At 43.2% G+C, this 18410-nt stretch overlaps 1 protein-coding gene across 1 annotated transcript in view; it reads right to left on the reverse strand.

Annotated features, from left to right (window-relative positions):
- Positions 1–12784, reverse strand: part of UBE2E1 (ubiquitin conjugating enzyme E2 E1) — a 74441-nt gene extending 61657 nt beyond the window's left edge. Inside the window, exons 1-3 of the mRNA XM_070575948.1 lie at positions 12569–12784; positions 11252–11436; positions 7072–7122 (exon numbers count right to left, since the gene is read on the reverse strand). Of these exons, the coding sequence (XP_070432049.1) occupies positions 7072–7122; positions 11252–11403 (203 nt within the window). The 5' untranslated portion in view covers positions 11404–11436; positions 12569–12784. The remainder of the gene's footprint in view (positions 1–7071; positions 7123–11251; positions 11437–12568) is intronic.
- Positions 12785–18410: the final 5626 nt, after the last annotated feature.

The raw sequence follows: 18410 nt of genomic DNA on the forward strand, positions 1-18410 counted from the left end.
CAAAAACACTTCCAGCCCTCTAGAAACTGTCACTTCATCACAGATAAAGTTCCAGGCTACCAGACTTTCTCAATATACACTCTCTACTTATGACATCAGTTCCATATTCTATCACCTTCTCTACAATTTTATGTGCAAAACAATACATTGCCCTCCCTCACACAAGCATTTTTACTTTCTCCTCTGTACTTGCCTCTTCCCTCCAGCCTACAAAGCATACTCAGCTTTACACTTTAAAGCCCAAAGAGGAAACTCCCTTGACCTCCCCTAGGGCCTGCAGCTCTCCTACTCCGCTCCCTTTTCTCCAGGTCCTCTTCATTTTCCCATCCTTTATTTGGACATCCGTCAGAGCACAATTCTCAATCTTCCTCCTCCCCTTAGCAAACAGCTGTACTTTATCATTCAAACGTTCAAATCTAACGTGGACTCCCAAAGCCAGTTCTGGCCTCAGCACCCCTGCCAGCCCAGCTCAGAGTTAATGCACACAAACCTAAACCACGGAAGCCCCGTGCTGCCTGCAGCTCACTTTCAAATGGTTCCGCAAAAGAAATACATAGAGATAAGAGACAGACAAGGCAAATATGGTGAACTTTTAACAGCTGATGCCTCAGGGTGAAAGATGGGTGATCCCTGCATTATTCTTTCAACTCTTCTGCAGCTCTGAAATTTTTCAGACCAAAAAAGCTGGGAGAACAAAGACGTAGGATCAGAACCAAAGATAGCAATCATGGTTCCTGCCTTTTAGGGAGTTTATAATCTATTTAATTGTCTAATCTAATCTAAAAGTAGGCCAGGTAGATCTGGGAGTTCAATGACTGATGAATAATAAACTTAAATATATAATCAAACTGCAAATATTTACTGAGGGCCTACTAAGTGGCAGCAATATACGAAGCATTGTACGTGGTCAACAAAGCAAATAATTAAACCTTGGGAGGAGGAGCTAATCTCTCTGCCTCCCTCAAGCCACTTCATCTTCCTGCCTCATCTACTTCTGTTAATGTCACCACCATCTTCCCCAACACCCAAACAACCTCCGACTCCTTTCAAGGACTCCATATCTAAATCAGTGGGCAAGCTCTCTGGATCCTGTTGCTTTCTGCCTCTTTTCTCTCTTTGATGGCTGCCACCTGTCCCCAAGGCCCACCTGGCGTCGCACCTGGACTACTGTAGTAATTTCCAAGCCTCCTGGTTCCCCCCAGCTCCGCTCAGCCCTGGCTTTGTCTGAGTCCAGATACTCGGCTCTAATTAGATCACAGTCCCAGCTCCAGAAGGTATCAATGACTCTCCAGTATCTATACCATGAAACTCAGAGCCTGAGGAACACGAGTTTTCTCCTTCTGTTTATTCTCCCACTCGTTCTTACTCTTCAGCCACAGGTTTACTCACTATTGCCCAACAGGGGCCTGTCTGCCTTTCCTCTGGTATGTCTGTGCTTACACTGTTACTCTTCTGCAGGTGGCCCTTACTCTTCCCCACCCCACTTCTCATTTCCTCCATCAAGCCTTCCCAGATCACGAAGTGCTCCAGCCACAACCCCTCACACCCAGGTCAAAGTAATCTCTCACTCCTCTGAACCTTTATGACATGGTATGTGCGTTTATCACTTTCCAAATAATCATGCTTCCAAGTACTATCCAAAACGTGTGCGTACATTTCTTACCACCCCTACTAAACAATGAACTCCTTGGAGGCACTGACTTTTCATGTGTAACAGGCACTCACGGTTTGCGACAGGAATTTAACATTAGTATCTTTACAAGAATCCGTACAAACTGAAATGCTGCCTCCTAAGCTACAAGGATTTTTCCTCAAAATACTGATAACATTTTAACAGTGGTATAGTTTTTTTAAAACCTTTTTTGTGGTAAAATATATAACATAAAATTAGCCATTTTAACCATTTTTTAAGCGTAAAATTCAGTGCCTTTAATTACATTCCCAATGTTGTGCAACCATTACCACTATCTGTTTCCAAAATTTTCATCACCCCAAACAGAGATTCTGTACCCATTGAGAAGTAACTCCCCATTCTCCCCTCCCCCAAGTCCCTGGACCTCTTCTTTCTGTCTCTATAATTCTGCATATTCTATGGGACCAGCCCCAGAGTGTAGTCGTTAAGTTTGGCTTGCTCGGCTTTGGCCATCGGGGTTCACAGGTTGGGATCCTGGGCACGGACCTATACCACTCATCAGCCATGCTGTGGCAGCCACCCACATATAAAGTGGAGGAAGACTGGCACAGATGTTAGCTTAGGGCTAATCTTCCTCAGAGAAAAAAAAAATTGCATATTCTAGATATTTCATGTAAGTGGAATCATACAATATTTGTCTTTTGTGTCTGGCTTATTCTACTTAGTGTAACATATTCAAGGTTCAGTCATATTGTAGCATGTATCAGAACGTCATTTCTTTTCATGGCTGAATAATACTCCACTGTGTATATACCACATTTGGTTTATCCATTCATCTGTTGAGGGATACTTGCGTTGCTTCCACTTTTTGGCTATCATGAATAGCTATGAACACTGACAAGTATTTGTTTGAGTCCCTGTTTTCAATCCTTTTGGGTGTATACCTAGGAGTGGAACTGCTGGCTCATATAGTAATTCTGTTTAGCTTTTTGAGGAACAATAGCAGTATAGTTTTAAAATCCAGATGCGTGGTCGTTTGGTGAACACAACAGCCACAAGAATCTCCTTTAGCAAACAATGTGCTTCTGGATAGATTTCCTTCCTTCCTACCCACTCAGGCCCCAGGTGATGATCTAGTTTCGAGGAACCCGACCCTGCTTTGGGTGCTATTTTGATTGTATTGACACTCCTGTATCGCGGTTCTCACTATGCTTCAACCCTGCCTTTACACACATAAAGAAAGGCAACACTGCAGTGGAAACTCTCCAAATGAAAAGGATGAGACTAAGCATCATTCAGATATTGAAGTCAAATTTATATCCTTAAGGCATTTAATAACATCAGATGAAGGAAGATACATAAAAGGAAGGATATTTTTCAGAAAGTAAGATAATATAGGATTTTGTAAAGGATGACTTCTGTTGAACTCATTTCTTATACCCAAACAACCATTTAAAACACACTAAACTTGGACAAGATGTATAAGCCTTTACTGTTGCATGGAAAGGAGCTCTTTTTCATGCCAAGGTTAGCAGCCTGGGATTTCTAAACTGACGTTATCATTACTATTACCACCAATTTCCAGAAGGTTTTGTAAAAATGTAAATTCACAGCAACTACCTGGAAGGATACACACAAAGGGCTAACCTGGAGCATCTCTGTGCAGGGGCAGGATCAGAAGCGGCCACGAGGGGGATCTTTCACTTTTTACTCCACAACTTTTGCATTTCAACTTTTCAAAAATATGCATTCTTACATTACTGTGTAATAGCTTAAAAGTGTATTTAAAATTTAAGCAATAAAAGGCAATGTTAGTAAAAAAGATGAGCTATTAAAGGGAGCTAAATGGGCAATTCTAATAATATCACCATCTAACACATACAGAAAACTCTAATCTCATTTGAACTTTACAACACTATGTGGTAGGTAAGCCAGGTATATGGCCCTTTTAGTAAATGAGGAAAAGAAGGTTAAGAAAACTTAACTTCTTAGACAAATGCATTACATTTTTTTAAAATGTTTTTCATTTTAGCCTTTAAATCATCTTCAAAAAAGGTATGATTTAGCTGTAAAACTTTAAAACCAACTGTATCTGATTACATAACAGCTCTCCCAGAAGAATAAAAAAAAGCAGTGACTTAGTTGGGTTTACATATTTAGGAAACAGAAAAATAATGGTCAAAATGTAATAAAGTCACATAAAAGGAAAATTTATTATTTTCCCCCATGCTTGAAATGTCTACGGACTTCTCAAAGACATTTTATCCTAAAACAGCACTCCCCCAAAATCTGAATTTGTGGGTTTCAAGTCACCATATGAGGAGTTTATTCATAATATTAATATATCCATTAAGTAAAACCTGAAGATTAAAAGACTTGGGCAAAATATGTCATTTATTATGTGCAGACATACTGACTACAGGCCTTTATGTCTGCAGATTAGTTACATAGCTATAACTAGTCAATTTAGCAAAGCTTCAGGCCTAGGCTATAAATAACAGCTGCAAAACTGACTCTAGTGGCCCAGAGTTCACTAGCTATCTAAAAGGCATAATTTTACAATCCAAGACAGGGCAAGCTTTAAGAAATCATTACAATAGTTGAGAGAGTATTTTTCTCCCAAATGAATAGAGCCAAAAGGCAGGGGAAAAAGCCTAACCAAATGCACAGTATGTGAGGTGGGAGACTATTTCATCTGTGTATATACACATAACCAAATAGTTCAGAGACACCAAAGAATTTGATTTACATGGCAATTTAAAAATATTCACTTAAAATACTCTTGACCTGGTCATTGAATATAAACTGCGTTTTGTTCTAAAGAAATCGACTCAACATAATATACAACATTGAGGATTTAACTTTATGTGCTCATACATAATAACATATTTAACAATTGCATTTCACCAAGTTTTGAAGCTCAGTAACTTCGAATCCAAATATTTTTGCCAAGTAAAGTGGTAAAATTACTGAACACAAGCAGTGAACCTTCAAGAGAAGTGATTCTCCCACTGATTTGCAATAATCAACTGTTTATTGAGAGGTCACTATGTGCCAACTGCTACATTTTAGTAATGTGCTTAAATTTAAAACCATACACTGGATACGAATTGAAGAAGGGCAGTCCAACAAGGGATTACTACACAAGATACATTAATTGAAAGCCAATTAACTCATTCAAAATATAAGTGATAGTTGATGAAACTGCAATTTCCTAAGAACGAAGCTATAGAGCTCGCATGCTGAGTAATATTTTAAAAATTATAAAAAATAAACACGCATGCACTCAGTATTATCATTTAATTCATACATTTGAATTGGATGCTGACTTCAAAAAGTGTCCCCAAACTAAATGATCCATTTCCATCTCAAACAATAATGTAAGTTACAATATTTAAAAATTCAATCCCATAACATACCAACACAAAACATAAAACCAAACTCATTTAAGTTAGCTGAATATTGGGACTACTGTATACCATTAAGTCAGTAATACTAGTAAGCCAACCTAAAGTAGGAATTGTAATTCATATTACTTAAGCAGCCCTAGTAGAAAATGTCTTCAGAAAATAAACCAGTCTTTATTTTCACAAGTCAACATAATATACATTCTCTTGCAAAATAAAGATGACTGGTGTTTTCTTTGAAATCAAGGAGATATTTTTTCAAAATGCTTAAGTATGTCAAAGTTTGTCTTCTTACCACAAACTACCCAATAGCCATCCATCTGGGTGCTTCACCTGACCACAGGTAATGTTCAAAGGTTTCACCTTGGAGGGGTAATTATGAGAGTTCTCCAAGGAAAAAAAGGTCTGTATGCTCAGCAGCATAAATCTCTCACACGTAAATTCTGCTAAAATGGTGTGAAACTAAAGTGTACTTATCCTGTTTTTTAAAAGTGATTAACCCCATGAAAACCTTCAAACTGTCTACAATTTTAAACCTGCACTTATTCACAAGAAAGCCATTTACGTTTTGATAAATGTTATCAGTTTTAAAACCATGCTTTAAAAAACTTTATAATTTGATCAACTAAAGCTGTCTGCACTCACAAAAGACACACATGGAAGAGACAGGAGACCAAACCGGAGCAATAACTACGTAGCACAAATCCACCAGGGGGAATACCCACGCGTTCAACACAGCCAACCAAGAGAAGCTACAGGCTTCCATGTGAACAACGACTCCAGTAAAATAAAAACGGCAAATATCACAGCTCTAAGCCATATCCATTTCTCCACTTTGTCAACTGTCTGAAAAGATTCTTAATAGCCATGAGAGAAATCCTCAAGAATGATTAAGCAGTACAGTTACAAACCACAGCTTAAGAGCATTTCAAACTCAAAATGACTTTCCTCACAAAATAGGACATTTTACCAAAGATCATCCCCCACCTGACCAACATTAAGAACATATGTAACCAAAATGGCAATATTAACGTTTCCATTTAATCCATTAACCACAGTTTAGAAAGTTCAGTGTTAATAAGCAAAATGCCACTGAGTATTTTCTTCTCAATAACGTCTTCTACCTCTACCCATAAAAGTAGCACCCTTCTGAAATCTCACAGGTCATTCCAATGTTGATCCTGAGAAGTGAGAATCAGGTTAAACGCTACACTTAATTTTTAAACTAGGGGAGTAACAGAACCTAACAATTAATCTCCCTTAAATAAATGGCTCTATTATAACATATACTAAGTCCTTCCTCACTCCACTGTTGATTTAGTAAAATCAAGTATTCCACCTTGACTCAACAGTAACAAAATGGCTATTCTAAATAAATCAAGTGATCAACAAACCCTTCACAAGCTGATATCAAATTGTTTTCAAACTGAAAAATCCATACAGTCTGAGTAAACCACCCTCCAAGAAAAACACCCCTTTGGAAGAGTTTAAATCTATAAAATAATTTAAAACAAAAATCTTTTTATCAAAGTCACCAATTATTTCCTGAATTAGCCTGCCAAAAGTCCAACACAAACTTTACATATAATGAAGTAAGTTTGAGGACCGAGTATTTGATTTAACTCTATGCTCTATTAGCTCAGTAGAGAGCCTGAAGAACAGATTAAGATAGCAAAGCAATTTTCTAAACCAAAATCTACCCGAGCATCTAAAACGTTTTACATCATCCTTATCGAAATATCAAAGATCCGCGAATAAGCAAGCGTGCATCTTGAAATTCATTTTACAGTTTTGTTTCATATAAGCAAAACTGTCCACTCCAAATCCATTACTTCTCTTCAACACAGTACTGAAATTGTCAGAGGCGCATCAAAACATACTCAGGGTAATTAATTTCAGCTGTTATTTGATGTGAGCACCAAAACAAGCATTAACGAAAGAATAAAAGCAAAAGTTTATAATAATAAAAAGAAAAAAAAAGCTAAAGGTTAAAAGAACTTGAAGAAGAAAAAAATTTGAAAAGAAGCTCACCTGCAATTAGGTGGAGGGTCTAAAGTGATGTCTGCCAGTTCCTTCTGAATCCTGGAGGCAGGGAAGAGAGAGAGAGAAACACAAGAAACATTAAGGCGCTGGGAGCCTCCCACCTGCAGTGTCTAAGTCTGGCAGACAAACCTAACCGCCGGCCAGGAGAACTGGCTTCTACCGAGGAAGCAGGAGTCTACACATCAAAAGCCGCAGGTCTGTAGTTCAGGGAAAACTTTTTTCACCGACGCGGTGAGTTGCCGCTCCGGGGTCTCTCGTTATCATGTCTCAGGTTTGGGTTCGAATCTTGCCTCGCACCCTAAGCCACTTCTATTTCTCGGTGTTTTCCATTTCGGAAATAATTTTAAAGCCTCTCACTCGCGGACTACTTTTCTGCACCGTATTAGAAAGTGTCGGGACACCGTCATCTTCCCCATCGGCCGGGAGCGAAGGACGCGCCCCAGTCTCCGCCCCTCGGGGCCGCCGGGGTCACCCCAGCACCTCCGATGTCCTCACGCCCACCCGGGGCCGCCCCGCGTCCTCCGTGACGAAGCCAACATGGCCGCTCCCCGCGAGGCCCCTCGGGCCCAGGCTGCCCTGCTTGCCGTCGGGGTGCCGGGTGGCGCAGGCCCAAGGTGGACCCCGCCGCCCGCGGGTGCCCTCCCCGCGCGCGCCCGACGGCTCGGGCCGCGCACGCCGGCCGCGCGGGTCGAGTCCGGGCCGGGACGCTGGTGGCTCCCCAGCGGCCTCGCCCGCGCCCCGGAACCTGCGGCCCGCTGCCCGCCCCTCCGGCGAGGCCGGCCTCCGGCAGGCGGCCGCGGCCCGCACAGGTGCACCCGGCCAGCCTCGGTCCCGCACGCTCGCTCGGACCCTCGGCCCACCTTTCCGGACCGGCTTCTCCCGGACCTCCTCTCCCTTCCTTTGGGTCTGTCCCCTTCCTTCTCCATCCCTCACTGACACAGAACCCCGGACCCCCACCCCAGTTTTCTATCTCCGCACCAACCCACGACTTCACAAAGAGCCCCCTCCCCCACTCCTAGGCCGACGCCACCAGGCAGTTCACACCAAGCCCCGGCCTTTGTCTTCTGCTTACCTAGGCGCTTGGAGCATCAATTACTACAAAGTTTAAGGCCTTTAAGCCTATTCAACCTTCTAAACGGTGCCTTCTATTTTTATAACCTTTCCTGCTCCTATCATATAAAGCCCTAAAGGGCTAAGTTACAACTTAAAAATCTCACCGAGGCAGCACAGTAGTAAAAAACTAACACACACATTCTAAAGGCAATCTGAATCACAATGGATGCTTTTCTCTTTCCAAAAGTTTTCTGAGGCTAGGAAGATAGGCTGGCCGGCTGCGATGGGGCATAGGTTTTGGAAGGCGTTGTTTTTTCCATATATAAGTAAAGAGAAATTAAGGCTGGTGATTGGGGAAGTTCTTTAAATCTTCCCACTGGAGGACATTTCCTGTCCCCTACAAATCTGGTCAATCTTAGAAAGGGGTTTGCTCACAATCTCTACTGACATCTACTTGTCTGTGTTCTGCTAAATTCTGTCACTACCAATACGAAGCATTTCAGTTCTGGGACATTCACAGCCCTGCAGGTTGCCTCATTATTGTACGTTAGACTAAAAGTTTGGAACCTTGGTTTCCTGATTCTTTACCCGTATCTATTAGAATGACTGCATGTTCAGACCTATGTACATAGGCAAAAATATCCTCCCCCTGAGCACACTTGTATAAAAATACATAGTGACTTCACTTCTTGCCAACCCAACCTCTACTATAAAATATCCCCTGAAACAGTAGTTACTTCTTTAATACCTAAGAAGTGTCATACCACACAGCTTTATCCACTTCATCTCTCCAACAAACATCTGCACCATTTCCAGAGCACTGGCAAAAGATTTATAAAAGTAACTCATATCTATGTTCCATAGAGTAATTCTAGCCCAGATCACTCTTAATGGGGGCTTTCCTCTACTGTGGACTAGAAATCACTTTCCAATATGCGGTTACGTAACCTTCTGTCTGCCAATTCAGGCTTCTTCTTCATTCTATCTCCTGGTATACATGCCCCTTCCAATTTTGTAGGCAACGCCTACCCTCCAAATCAATATATTTCACAGAGCAGCTTCTACAGGGTACCACTAACATCAATTTTCCCGTTATTCTTTCCTAGATACACTGTCCCTCTCCATTTTTTATCTTTACTATTAACCTTAGCTCTGCTTTAACACTGACAGCCACTCTTTCAGCAAGATAGGGAGCTAAAACTAATGTTAACTTTACAGGTAAAATTACTATTTTAGCTTCCCACCGTTTATTTATTTATTTTTTTTAAAGATTTTTAAATTTTTTTCCTTTTTCTCCCCAAAGCCCCCCCGGTACATAGTTGTATATTCTTCGTTGTGAGTCCTTCTAGTTGTGGCATGTGGGACGCTGCCTCAGCGTGGTTTGATGAGCAGTGCCTTGTCGGCGCCCAGGATTCGAACCAACAAAGCACTGGGCCGCCTGCAGCAGAGCGCGCAAACTTAACCACTCAGCCACGGGGCCAGCCCCCACCTTTTATATTTTTACACCTACCATCTCTTTTCCAGGCATTTCCAAAGAAGTTTTTAACGTACTTAGCATAAAAGGACAAATTGTCTCTAATGAAAAATCCCTCTCTGTAATTTGCTGACTCAAAGCAGACTATTCTGACACCTGTCTCTACCCTCTCTAATATATTCATGTACACCAGGGATATCCAGCAAAATACAAAAACACCAACGAGCTAAAGCAAGTATCCTGCCTTAGTCAGGTAAGGCCAAAAGTTGACCCACTGTGGATCACAGAGACCAGAGGAGGCAGATTAAGGAAGGCCCATCCAAAGTGGGCAGGGTAGATGCCAGGCTCTGGGATAACCAGCATAGGGCTAATCAATGAGGGCTGGGAGAGCTCCTGGGAAGCTGATACACAATCAAACCAAACCTCTGAAAATCTTGTCAAGGCATCTTGCCACTTAACTCTAGACCTCTACACTATTTCAAATAAGCTAAAGTCACTCCATCTACCCATGGTTAGGTCACCAAAGCACTTTACCAACTTTTCAAATTTCAAGTCAGGGAGAATGACAGAACAAACTTTCAAACTCCTAGTTCCAGGCTCACAACTCAGTGGAAGAGCTCTAAGGCCTCATGTTCCATTTTATTTTACATTCTTTTTAGAAAGATATCCCTCTCTAACCCACCATTTGGACTCCTTAGTGTCTTTCTGGTTTGCCACTTCAAAGTTTAACGGCCGTCCACCTTAGAGCAGAAGGACTTAAGAAAGGGTTTGGGGGTTCCCAGGAATCTGCTATAGATTATTTTAAGGGTCAAGGGGATCCGAGGATATTACTGAAGGACAATAGAGATAAAAAGCAGCTTCTTCCAGAGACAGAAGAGGGAAGGAGTAAAGAAAAAGAGCCACTGCTTGAATTCAACTTGAAAAAAATAACATTTTTACAGCATAAGAGGAAATAGCATGAAAACAATCTGAATCTCCTTGAAATTTGTTAAATTGAAGTTCTTAAGGAGAACAAGAAAGAATCCCCAAAATAACCTAGAATAACCATTTTACATCATTTATTGATTCATTTGCTTCAACTCTTCAAATCAGAAACATCTCTTTAAATTCCATCCAAAAACATCTCTTTCCACCTATTAAATTTTTCACCCAGCTAACATGAGTAATTCCTTATGCAATTTGTCAAGAAAGCTGTTCAAAAAAGATGTCTGTGCAACAGGTGAGGAGGAAGTCGGATGGTTATAGAATTCATTTTGACAGAGTTGTCTGGGCAGGAATTAGTAATTAGGCGGGATGACAGCCTTGGGAAAGGTCACAGACTAGTGATTAATAGGACAAGAAATTTGAAATCAGATTTGGGGGTCACTAATAAAAGTAATGAGGATTTGTACAAACTTCAGCAAGAAATGGAAAGAGGCAAGTCACCACAGCCGCATGTGGACGATGATTAAAAGAAAAAACAGAAGAAGCAATAGAGAAAAATAATTAGGGCTTTCAAGGCCCTTTTTTCATTTTTAAGAACACATAAACCATGAGGTGCTCCTTAAGCTACCCTCTTTGGGAGGCCGACCAAATGCAGCAAGCAGCAGTTCGGAAAATAGGAAGCCTGCGGAAAAAAGAGAGAGAGAGAGAGTACGGTACCTCTTGGCGCTGGTGGAGAGGAGTTTGGAGCTTTTGCTCATGCTGACTTTACTCTCCTTCTTCTTGGGGGTGTTTGTTTCTTTCTCGGTTTGCTGGTTGGAGGACGAAGATGAGGAGGAGCTGGTGCTGGCCCTCGAATCGTCATCCGACATAGCGAACCCCCCACCCCACCCCGCAAACAGCCCCTGCAAGGGGAGAGAAACAAAACAGAAAGACATCAACCATGCAGCCAGTGTAAATACGGAACTCGGGCGCTGTCAGGAGGGCTTTGACCAGGGTACCCCCGCCGCCCACCGCCCTCCACTCGCTTTTCAAAGTCTTCAGGCCCATTAAGGCTTTTGCAATCGGACGCTGCTTGTTTGTTTATTTCTGGCCCCAGGTGGGGGACGCGGTGGGAAAACAGTCTTGAGCAAAGCGAGCGGCCCCTCCCTCGCCCCCCGGGGCTCCCCTCGGGGCAGGGAGGGGACCCGCCGAGCGGCGGGGGCGGAGGGCAGGGCGGGGGCGCGGGGCGCCTCGGCGGGCCAGGGAGGGAAGGTCCCGGCCAGCGGCCGGCCTCGGGGCTGTTTGTGTCGGCTTTCCGGGGGTCGCGGGGGGGCGGGTGGCCGGGGCCACACTGCGGGGCTCAGGCGCGGAGTTTGGCGAGGTCGGGAAGCGAGGAGGGCAGAGAGGAGTAGGAGAGGAAGCCGAAACGGGGGGACGGAGGCGAGGAGCGGGTGCCCGGGTGGGGGAAGGGAGAGGCCGGAGGGGGGGCAGGGGCGACGAGGCCGAGGCCCCCCAGCGCCGCGCCCCGACGCCCCTCCCGGCCGGCCTGCCCCTCGGCCGCCCGGCTGGGGCTGCGCGGCCGGGGCGGGGGTCCCGGGCACACGCCCGATTGCCACCCCGATTGGGAGTGGGGGTGCGAGGGGGGGGGCCTCGGCCTCCTCCGCGAAGGAATAACAATGAGCCCGTCCGCCCCGGAGGGGTTAATCCCCGCGGGCCCCCGCCCGGGGGGACACGGGGCTCCCCTGGCTCCCCCTCCCCCGCTCCCGGCCCCCTGGGCGGCCAGTGGGGGGCTCCCGGGGCAGCGCTGACAGTTCGAGCCACAATGGCCCCCCCGGCCACGACACGGGCGGTCCCCGCACCCCACGCGGCCCGGGGTCCCTGCCCACCCCCCGCGGGCGGGCCCCGGACCCCTGGGGCTCCCTGGCCCGTCTCCGCCCCCCCCGCAGCCCCGTGCCCGGCGGCCCGGGCGGCGCGGATCGGGGGAGGCGACGAGGGGTGTCCCCGAGGCCCGGCGACGCGGCCGGGGGGCGGCGGGCGGCGGGGGGATCCCCGTACCTCTCTTTGTGTCTGGCTCCTCCGTGCCGCCGCGGCGGCTGCTGCTGCGGCTGCGGCTGGGCCTGGCCACTCGTGTCTCTCTCTCGCTGGGAGAGAAGCGGAAGTGCAGCAACAGCAACTATTAAACAGGCAATGGCTTCCCCCAGCCACACACGCTCGCACACACACTCCTCCTCCTCCTCCTCCTCCTCGCCCTCACCCCTCCCCCACCCGCCCGGTCCCACCCACCCGCGCTCCCCTCCCCCTGCACACCTCCGGGGGGGCGCGAGGGGGACCCCGGGGACCCCCGCCCCCTCCCCACCCACACCCCGACCCCAGCGCCTCCCCGGGACGCCAGGGAAGGGGGCCAGGGCTGTGAATTTTCTCTCAAGTGGTTTGGGGACCTGGATCCTGGACTGGAGAAGGGAAGCCGTTCCAAGATGGGGGGCGCTGGGAGCGATTGGAACTGTATGGAATAGGGGGTCACGAGAAGAAGTTCTTTCCCATAAGGGCTTTTGGAAAGGGGGGGATTGGTAGATTGGGCGAAAAGATGGTAATCTGGTGGCAAGGACTTTGGACTAGAGAATGCGGCGGGAACTCCTTTTAGCAGTGATCAGCTTAAGGGGAAAAAAAATCCCACAACTGGGTTTTCCTTTGGGTTGACACTGGCTTCTCCCTCTGGCGATTTACCTGCTAGGAGTAGAGGTCGGTTTAGGCAGCCTGTGAGAAAATCCCAAACTAGGACTTTCCTGCCAGGCACGTGCAATTTTACAATTTTAGATTCTTCCAGTCACTTTTTAAAATAGAAAGTGGTGGTGTTTTATAAAAGTTATACAAAAGATTTCGTGACAGGTAAAGCCAACGTGTAACAGCCTTACAAATGTCGGAAATCACTGGGAATAAACCTTGTACTACTGAATTATACAGGATTCAGAATTTTTGGTGTCAACTTACTTTAGAAAGAAAGTTTGATTTTTGGAAACTGATTAAAAGTTTGGGGGACTCTTGTACCTTCTTCAACTACAAAATAAATACTATTCAAGTAATCATAATATTTTTAGCTTAATCACTCAGTAATTCTTCTGAATTGTTCCTTATTTAGCATTTTTGTCAAGACTAATATTTTTTAAGATTAAGCCATCAAATTGTAATTTCTCACTTACTTGCATTTTGGTTGAAGGAAACTAAAGAGACACATGTAATGTCCCACATACAACATCTGGCACATTTAGGAGCCCGCCCAGTCAGATTTTCATGGGCCACTCTAAATTATCTCATTCAAATTGCCATCCTTTTCCATGGAAACAGTGGCTTCAGTTACCACAGGACAACACAAGACATAAAGCCCATGGCATATCCACTAACCAGGAAAACAAACGTTCTTACCACCCACCTAAACCCCTTCTAGACCTCAACATGAAACTCCAGCTTTATCAAGACTCACAAAGTAATTGTGCACGATGCTTGCTCGGTTCTTAGCAGGAACTTTTTATCTACCAGGAATTGTCATAGAATCAAGGAGTCCAAAAGCTGGAAAAAACCTTAAAGGTCATCATTTCAGCCTCCAGCCTCCTACCTCCAGACAGAGCTATCCCTCAGTCACTCAAATGCATGGAAATTTTGAAAAGATCCCCAGACATAAGTGTTTGGTTTCAGGAGTCCTGGTAGAGGATATAAAAATAATGACATTCCCTGATGCGTGTTATGGGAAAACGACAATCTCCTTAAAACCAGGTTGTATACGTTTTGTACTTCTGATGAAAAGATACAAATTCGAGAGAAAACAATAAGCAAACTTGAAATAAACTAGTTGAGATGAAAATAAAGACAGTTATTAAAATGGAAACTTCCTGTTACGAAAATTTGGGTTTCTGATACTTTAACATACATGTCTACAGTATGAGTACAACCAGTAAAAAGTCAGATATGTATAAAGATGAGAGCTGGCAGAGAATACAGGAAAATAAAAGGTTTGACGGCTGATGTGACTAGGACGGTGGGTGAGTTTTTAATTTTGTTTTGCATAAATCATATACTTGGATACTAACTGTAATAATTTTTTTTTAAAAAAACTGAACATGATATTTTGTATTTCATTGCTGATGCTTGGGTTGGACTGGTCCCTGGGGAAGTAAATCCTGTAATCCAAGGACTCCTCCTCCATAGGGAAGTGCTTGCCCAACCACCAGTCTGGAAGGATACCGGCCTCTTGTGTGCTAGTCCTTCTTGTCTCTAACCCTGGTTAGTGCTTTCTGGTTTGGGAATGATCTACTGAGGGGGAATAAAAACCTCAAAATGGTTAGAAAAGAATCCACTGCTCTAAAAAGACTAATCTTTCTGTCAGATTTCTTTAAATATACAGTTGTCTGAGTCATCAAAAAGCAAAAATTCACTTGCAGCCTTCCAGCTCTTCTGCTTATTAGCTACAAGGCCTGAGGAGCTAAACTGACCTCTCTGACCCTCAGTCTCCTCCTCTATAAGGAGCAAAAATACCTGCACTGTATTGACTGGCAGAGCTGTTAGAAGGATCAAATGTGTATCTCCAATAAAATGGTTAATTAACTGTTGTGCAAAATAAATTATTAATAATCCCACCCTGATCCTACTTCTCAGGAATTTTGTTAGGACACGGGGTCGTTATGACTTAGAATTGATGACAAGTATAAGAACCCTCCTAGGAGAAAGATAGAATCAAGGAATCGTAGGATTTTATTTACTTGAAGGGGCCTAAGATATCTTAGAGTTCAAACTCCTTATGTTACAGATGAAGAAATTAAGGCAAAGAAAGTCAGTGTGTCTTGTCCAAGGTCATGCAGTAAATCGGTGGCAAAATTGTGGCTGTAGCCCATGCTGCCCACAGACGATTTTGTCAGTTTTGGCAGTATTCAGGGGGTGGGGAAGAGCATCAGTTACATTAAAGAGAAGTATATTAAATATAAAAGAATTCTGGTCATATTTTCAAGAACATATGAACAATCAAGGCAGTTGGGAAAGTGGAAAAATGGAAGCAAGTTAAGGGAATAAGTGATTTGATAACATTTACTTGAACCAATTGATGAGAGATATTGAAGTTCCCTACACCCCATTCTGAGACTGTTCCTCGCTATTTATTTCGTATTTATGGATATAATTTAAATAGGTAATTCTCGTGCTATATGATCCTAAAGAGAATAGATTAAGCTACGAAGATCTCCCTCTGCCCCTCCCCCGAACTCTGTGGTAGTCTATGCATGCACAAGCAAATGCATCCATAGACACGGGACGCTTTGATAGGAATGCTCAATTTACATTTAAAAGATGCATTTGGTCACAGAAGCCCAAGCGGTGCAGCACTGTGATATCTGTGGGCTTTGAGAAAGTGGGCTTCAGTTTTTACTAATACCTATTCCTGATCTCAGAATGATCCAACTCTCTTCTTCAAGCCATCTTTAGAGTATCAAGTCCTTTTAAGTAGAAGCACTTGAAGATCAAGGTGCTGACTGATCCCTAGGTGAAATGATACAGTTGATTCAAAAGAAAGAGACCCTGCCTAACTTTTGAGCACTCCTATTTTTGGCTTCTTGCTTACACTGAACTTCAAATAGTTCGTAAAGGCGACCATTCTCTTTCGCCAATTTCACATCCAAAGAATTGTCACACAAATTAACATTTGTTAGGGGTTTTTAAACTTACCTTATGGCTAGATAGAAAGGATTTCCTTTTTCTGTCAAAAGAAAAAAATTTCTTATGTTTGGAATTTAGAAAAGAATTTCTATAAAGGTTTTGTGAAGAGATGGACTCACTGTGGATTTCAATCCGCTTGTTTTATTTTCTGATGCTCTTTTGCCTGGAAAATTCATTCCTTCTACAGAAGGATAAGGAAGGTTTGCAAAGAACGGTCAATTCTATGAAGCCTAATGAGATCTGGGGCTTTTATCTGCGATTTGGTCATTATTCCATAGGCCTTTTTTAAAAAAACACTGATCCCTTTGAAGGACCCTAAGCATTGTCAGACATTCTTGGTCCTGAAAGTTGCTATCACAGGAAGTTAGGACGGAGCTAAATTATTTTTTCTGCCACATGGAGGCATTGAACAACCATGTGATTTTCAAAATTTACCAAGACTTGATAAGTCTAATGCTTTCTCAGGCAAGGGCAAAAAGGTTCGTTGATGTCGACAAATGGATAGTGCTTAGTATGAAAACGTTCTTCTCAATTTACGCTTCTGCATCTCCTCTGTAGGGCCTATTCTCTAAACAAACTAGCCTTCTTCAGCCTCCTATACATTGAGAACCTGAGGACACCGTATCAGAATCTCCTGGATTGCCGTTCCAACAGTTTGGTTTGTTAGTCTCTGAAACCTTTTCTTGAGTTTAACACTTCTTCAGTGTACTGAAATTTGAAAGAATGACATAGTCGGGAAAAATTACTTTTATTTCACACTCTTAATTCATTGTGAAACTTTGTCTTAAATATCAACTTCCCCACAGTACCACGGTGTGCCCAATCTACCGTCAAGCATCCAGTTCTGAATCCAAAATTTACCTCAATAATTGCAAACCCCAGAAGCAATTGGCAGCAAAGATACTGATCTTGACTTGCTAAGCCTATATGACGAGTTCTGTCTTTACAGCAGAGAGTACTCATGTCTCGGCCCCAAATCAATTAATCAACAAACACTTATTAATTGCCCTGTGTGTGCTAAGCACAGGGCTGGGGGCCGTGGCAGACGTAAAGGAATCGCAGAGGAACTCTGGCCTCCAGCAAGAGCCAGGGCAGAAAGACTTGTAACTGAGCCTAGAAGGACAAGGAGGACTTGGGAAGATGGAGAGGCATTCCCAGGCATTGAAATGACGTTAAAAAAGATATGGAAAAACACCAGACAATTCAAAATACTTTATTATTAAAATATAAATGTATATGTATATAAATTATAAACTGCTTTATTATTAAAAACTGAAAGAAAGAAACTGGCCTTTATTCTTCAAAAATGTCACTGGCATGGAATAGGAAGAAAAATTGAAGTTCCAGATTAAAGGAGATTAAAGAAGCATGAGATTTAAATATAATATATGATTCTGGACCAGATCCTGTACCGGATGGAAAAAAAATTTATAAAGGATATAATTGGGTCAACTGAAAAAAACTAGAGTATGGAAATTAGATTAGACAAAAGTATTGTATCAACATTAAATTTCCTGAAGTTGATAACTATACTGAAAATATTCTTGTTTTTAGGAAATACACTTTGAAATATTAAGGGTAAAAAGGCACGATGTATGAAACTATTTAAATAGCTCAGAAAAATAACTAACAATATGTGTGTATGTAGAAACAATTGTGCCAAAATGTTATAAATTGGTGAATCTGGATAAAGGGAGTAGGAATGTTCTCTGTATCATTTTTGTGACTTTCCTATAAATTTGGAGGGAAAAAAATGTAGTTACCTTAGAGGGCATGAAATAGAGGAGAATGAAGGAGAGATTGCTTACTCATTACATACCTCTGTGTTGTTTCACTTCTTAAAATGTGTGTGTTACTTTAGTACGTTTTAAAAATCTAACCTCTAAATCTTTAAAGAACGAAAAAAAATACGTTAACAGAAAAATTCAGGAAGTGACTGGGGAGACCACGAATAGACTAGTTTGGCTGAAGTACTCAGTAAAGTGAGTGGATGGACAGAAGGATGAAAAGTAGGTACCTCGAGTTTTCAGAGGGGCTCCAGGTCACCTGAGGAACCTGGATTTCATTATGGGATAAAAGGTACAAGGAAAAGACATTAGAGGCGTTTTCATCTAAAGGGTACTTTAAGAAGATTACTTGGATAGAAAAGCCAGAAAGGAGAGAAAGAAGTCAAGGAAACCTGGAGGCAGCCATTGAGGAG

This window comes from Equus przewalskii, chromosome 15 (genome assembly GCF_037783145.1).
Source record: "Equus przewalskii isolate Varuska chromosome 15, EquPr2, whole genome shotgun sequence".
In the NCBI taxonomy this organism is placed as follows: domain Eukaryota; kingdom Metazoa; phylum Chordata; class Mammalia; order Perissodactyla; family Equidae; genus Equus; species Equus przewalskii.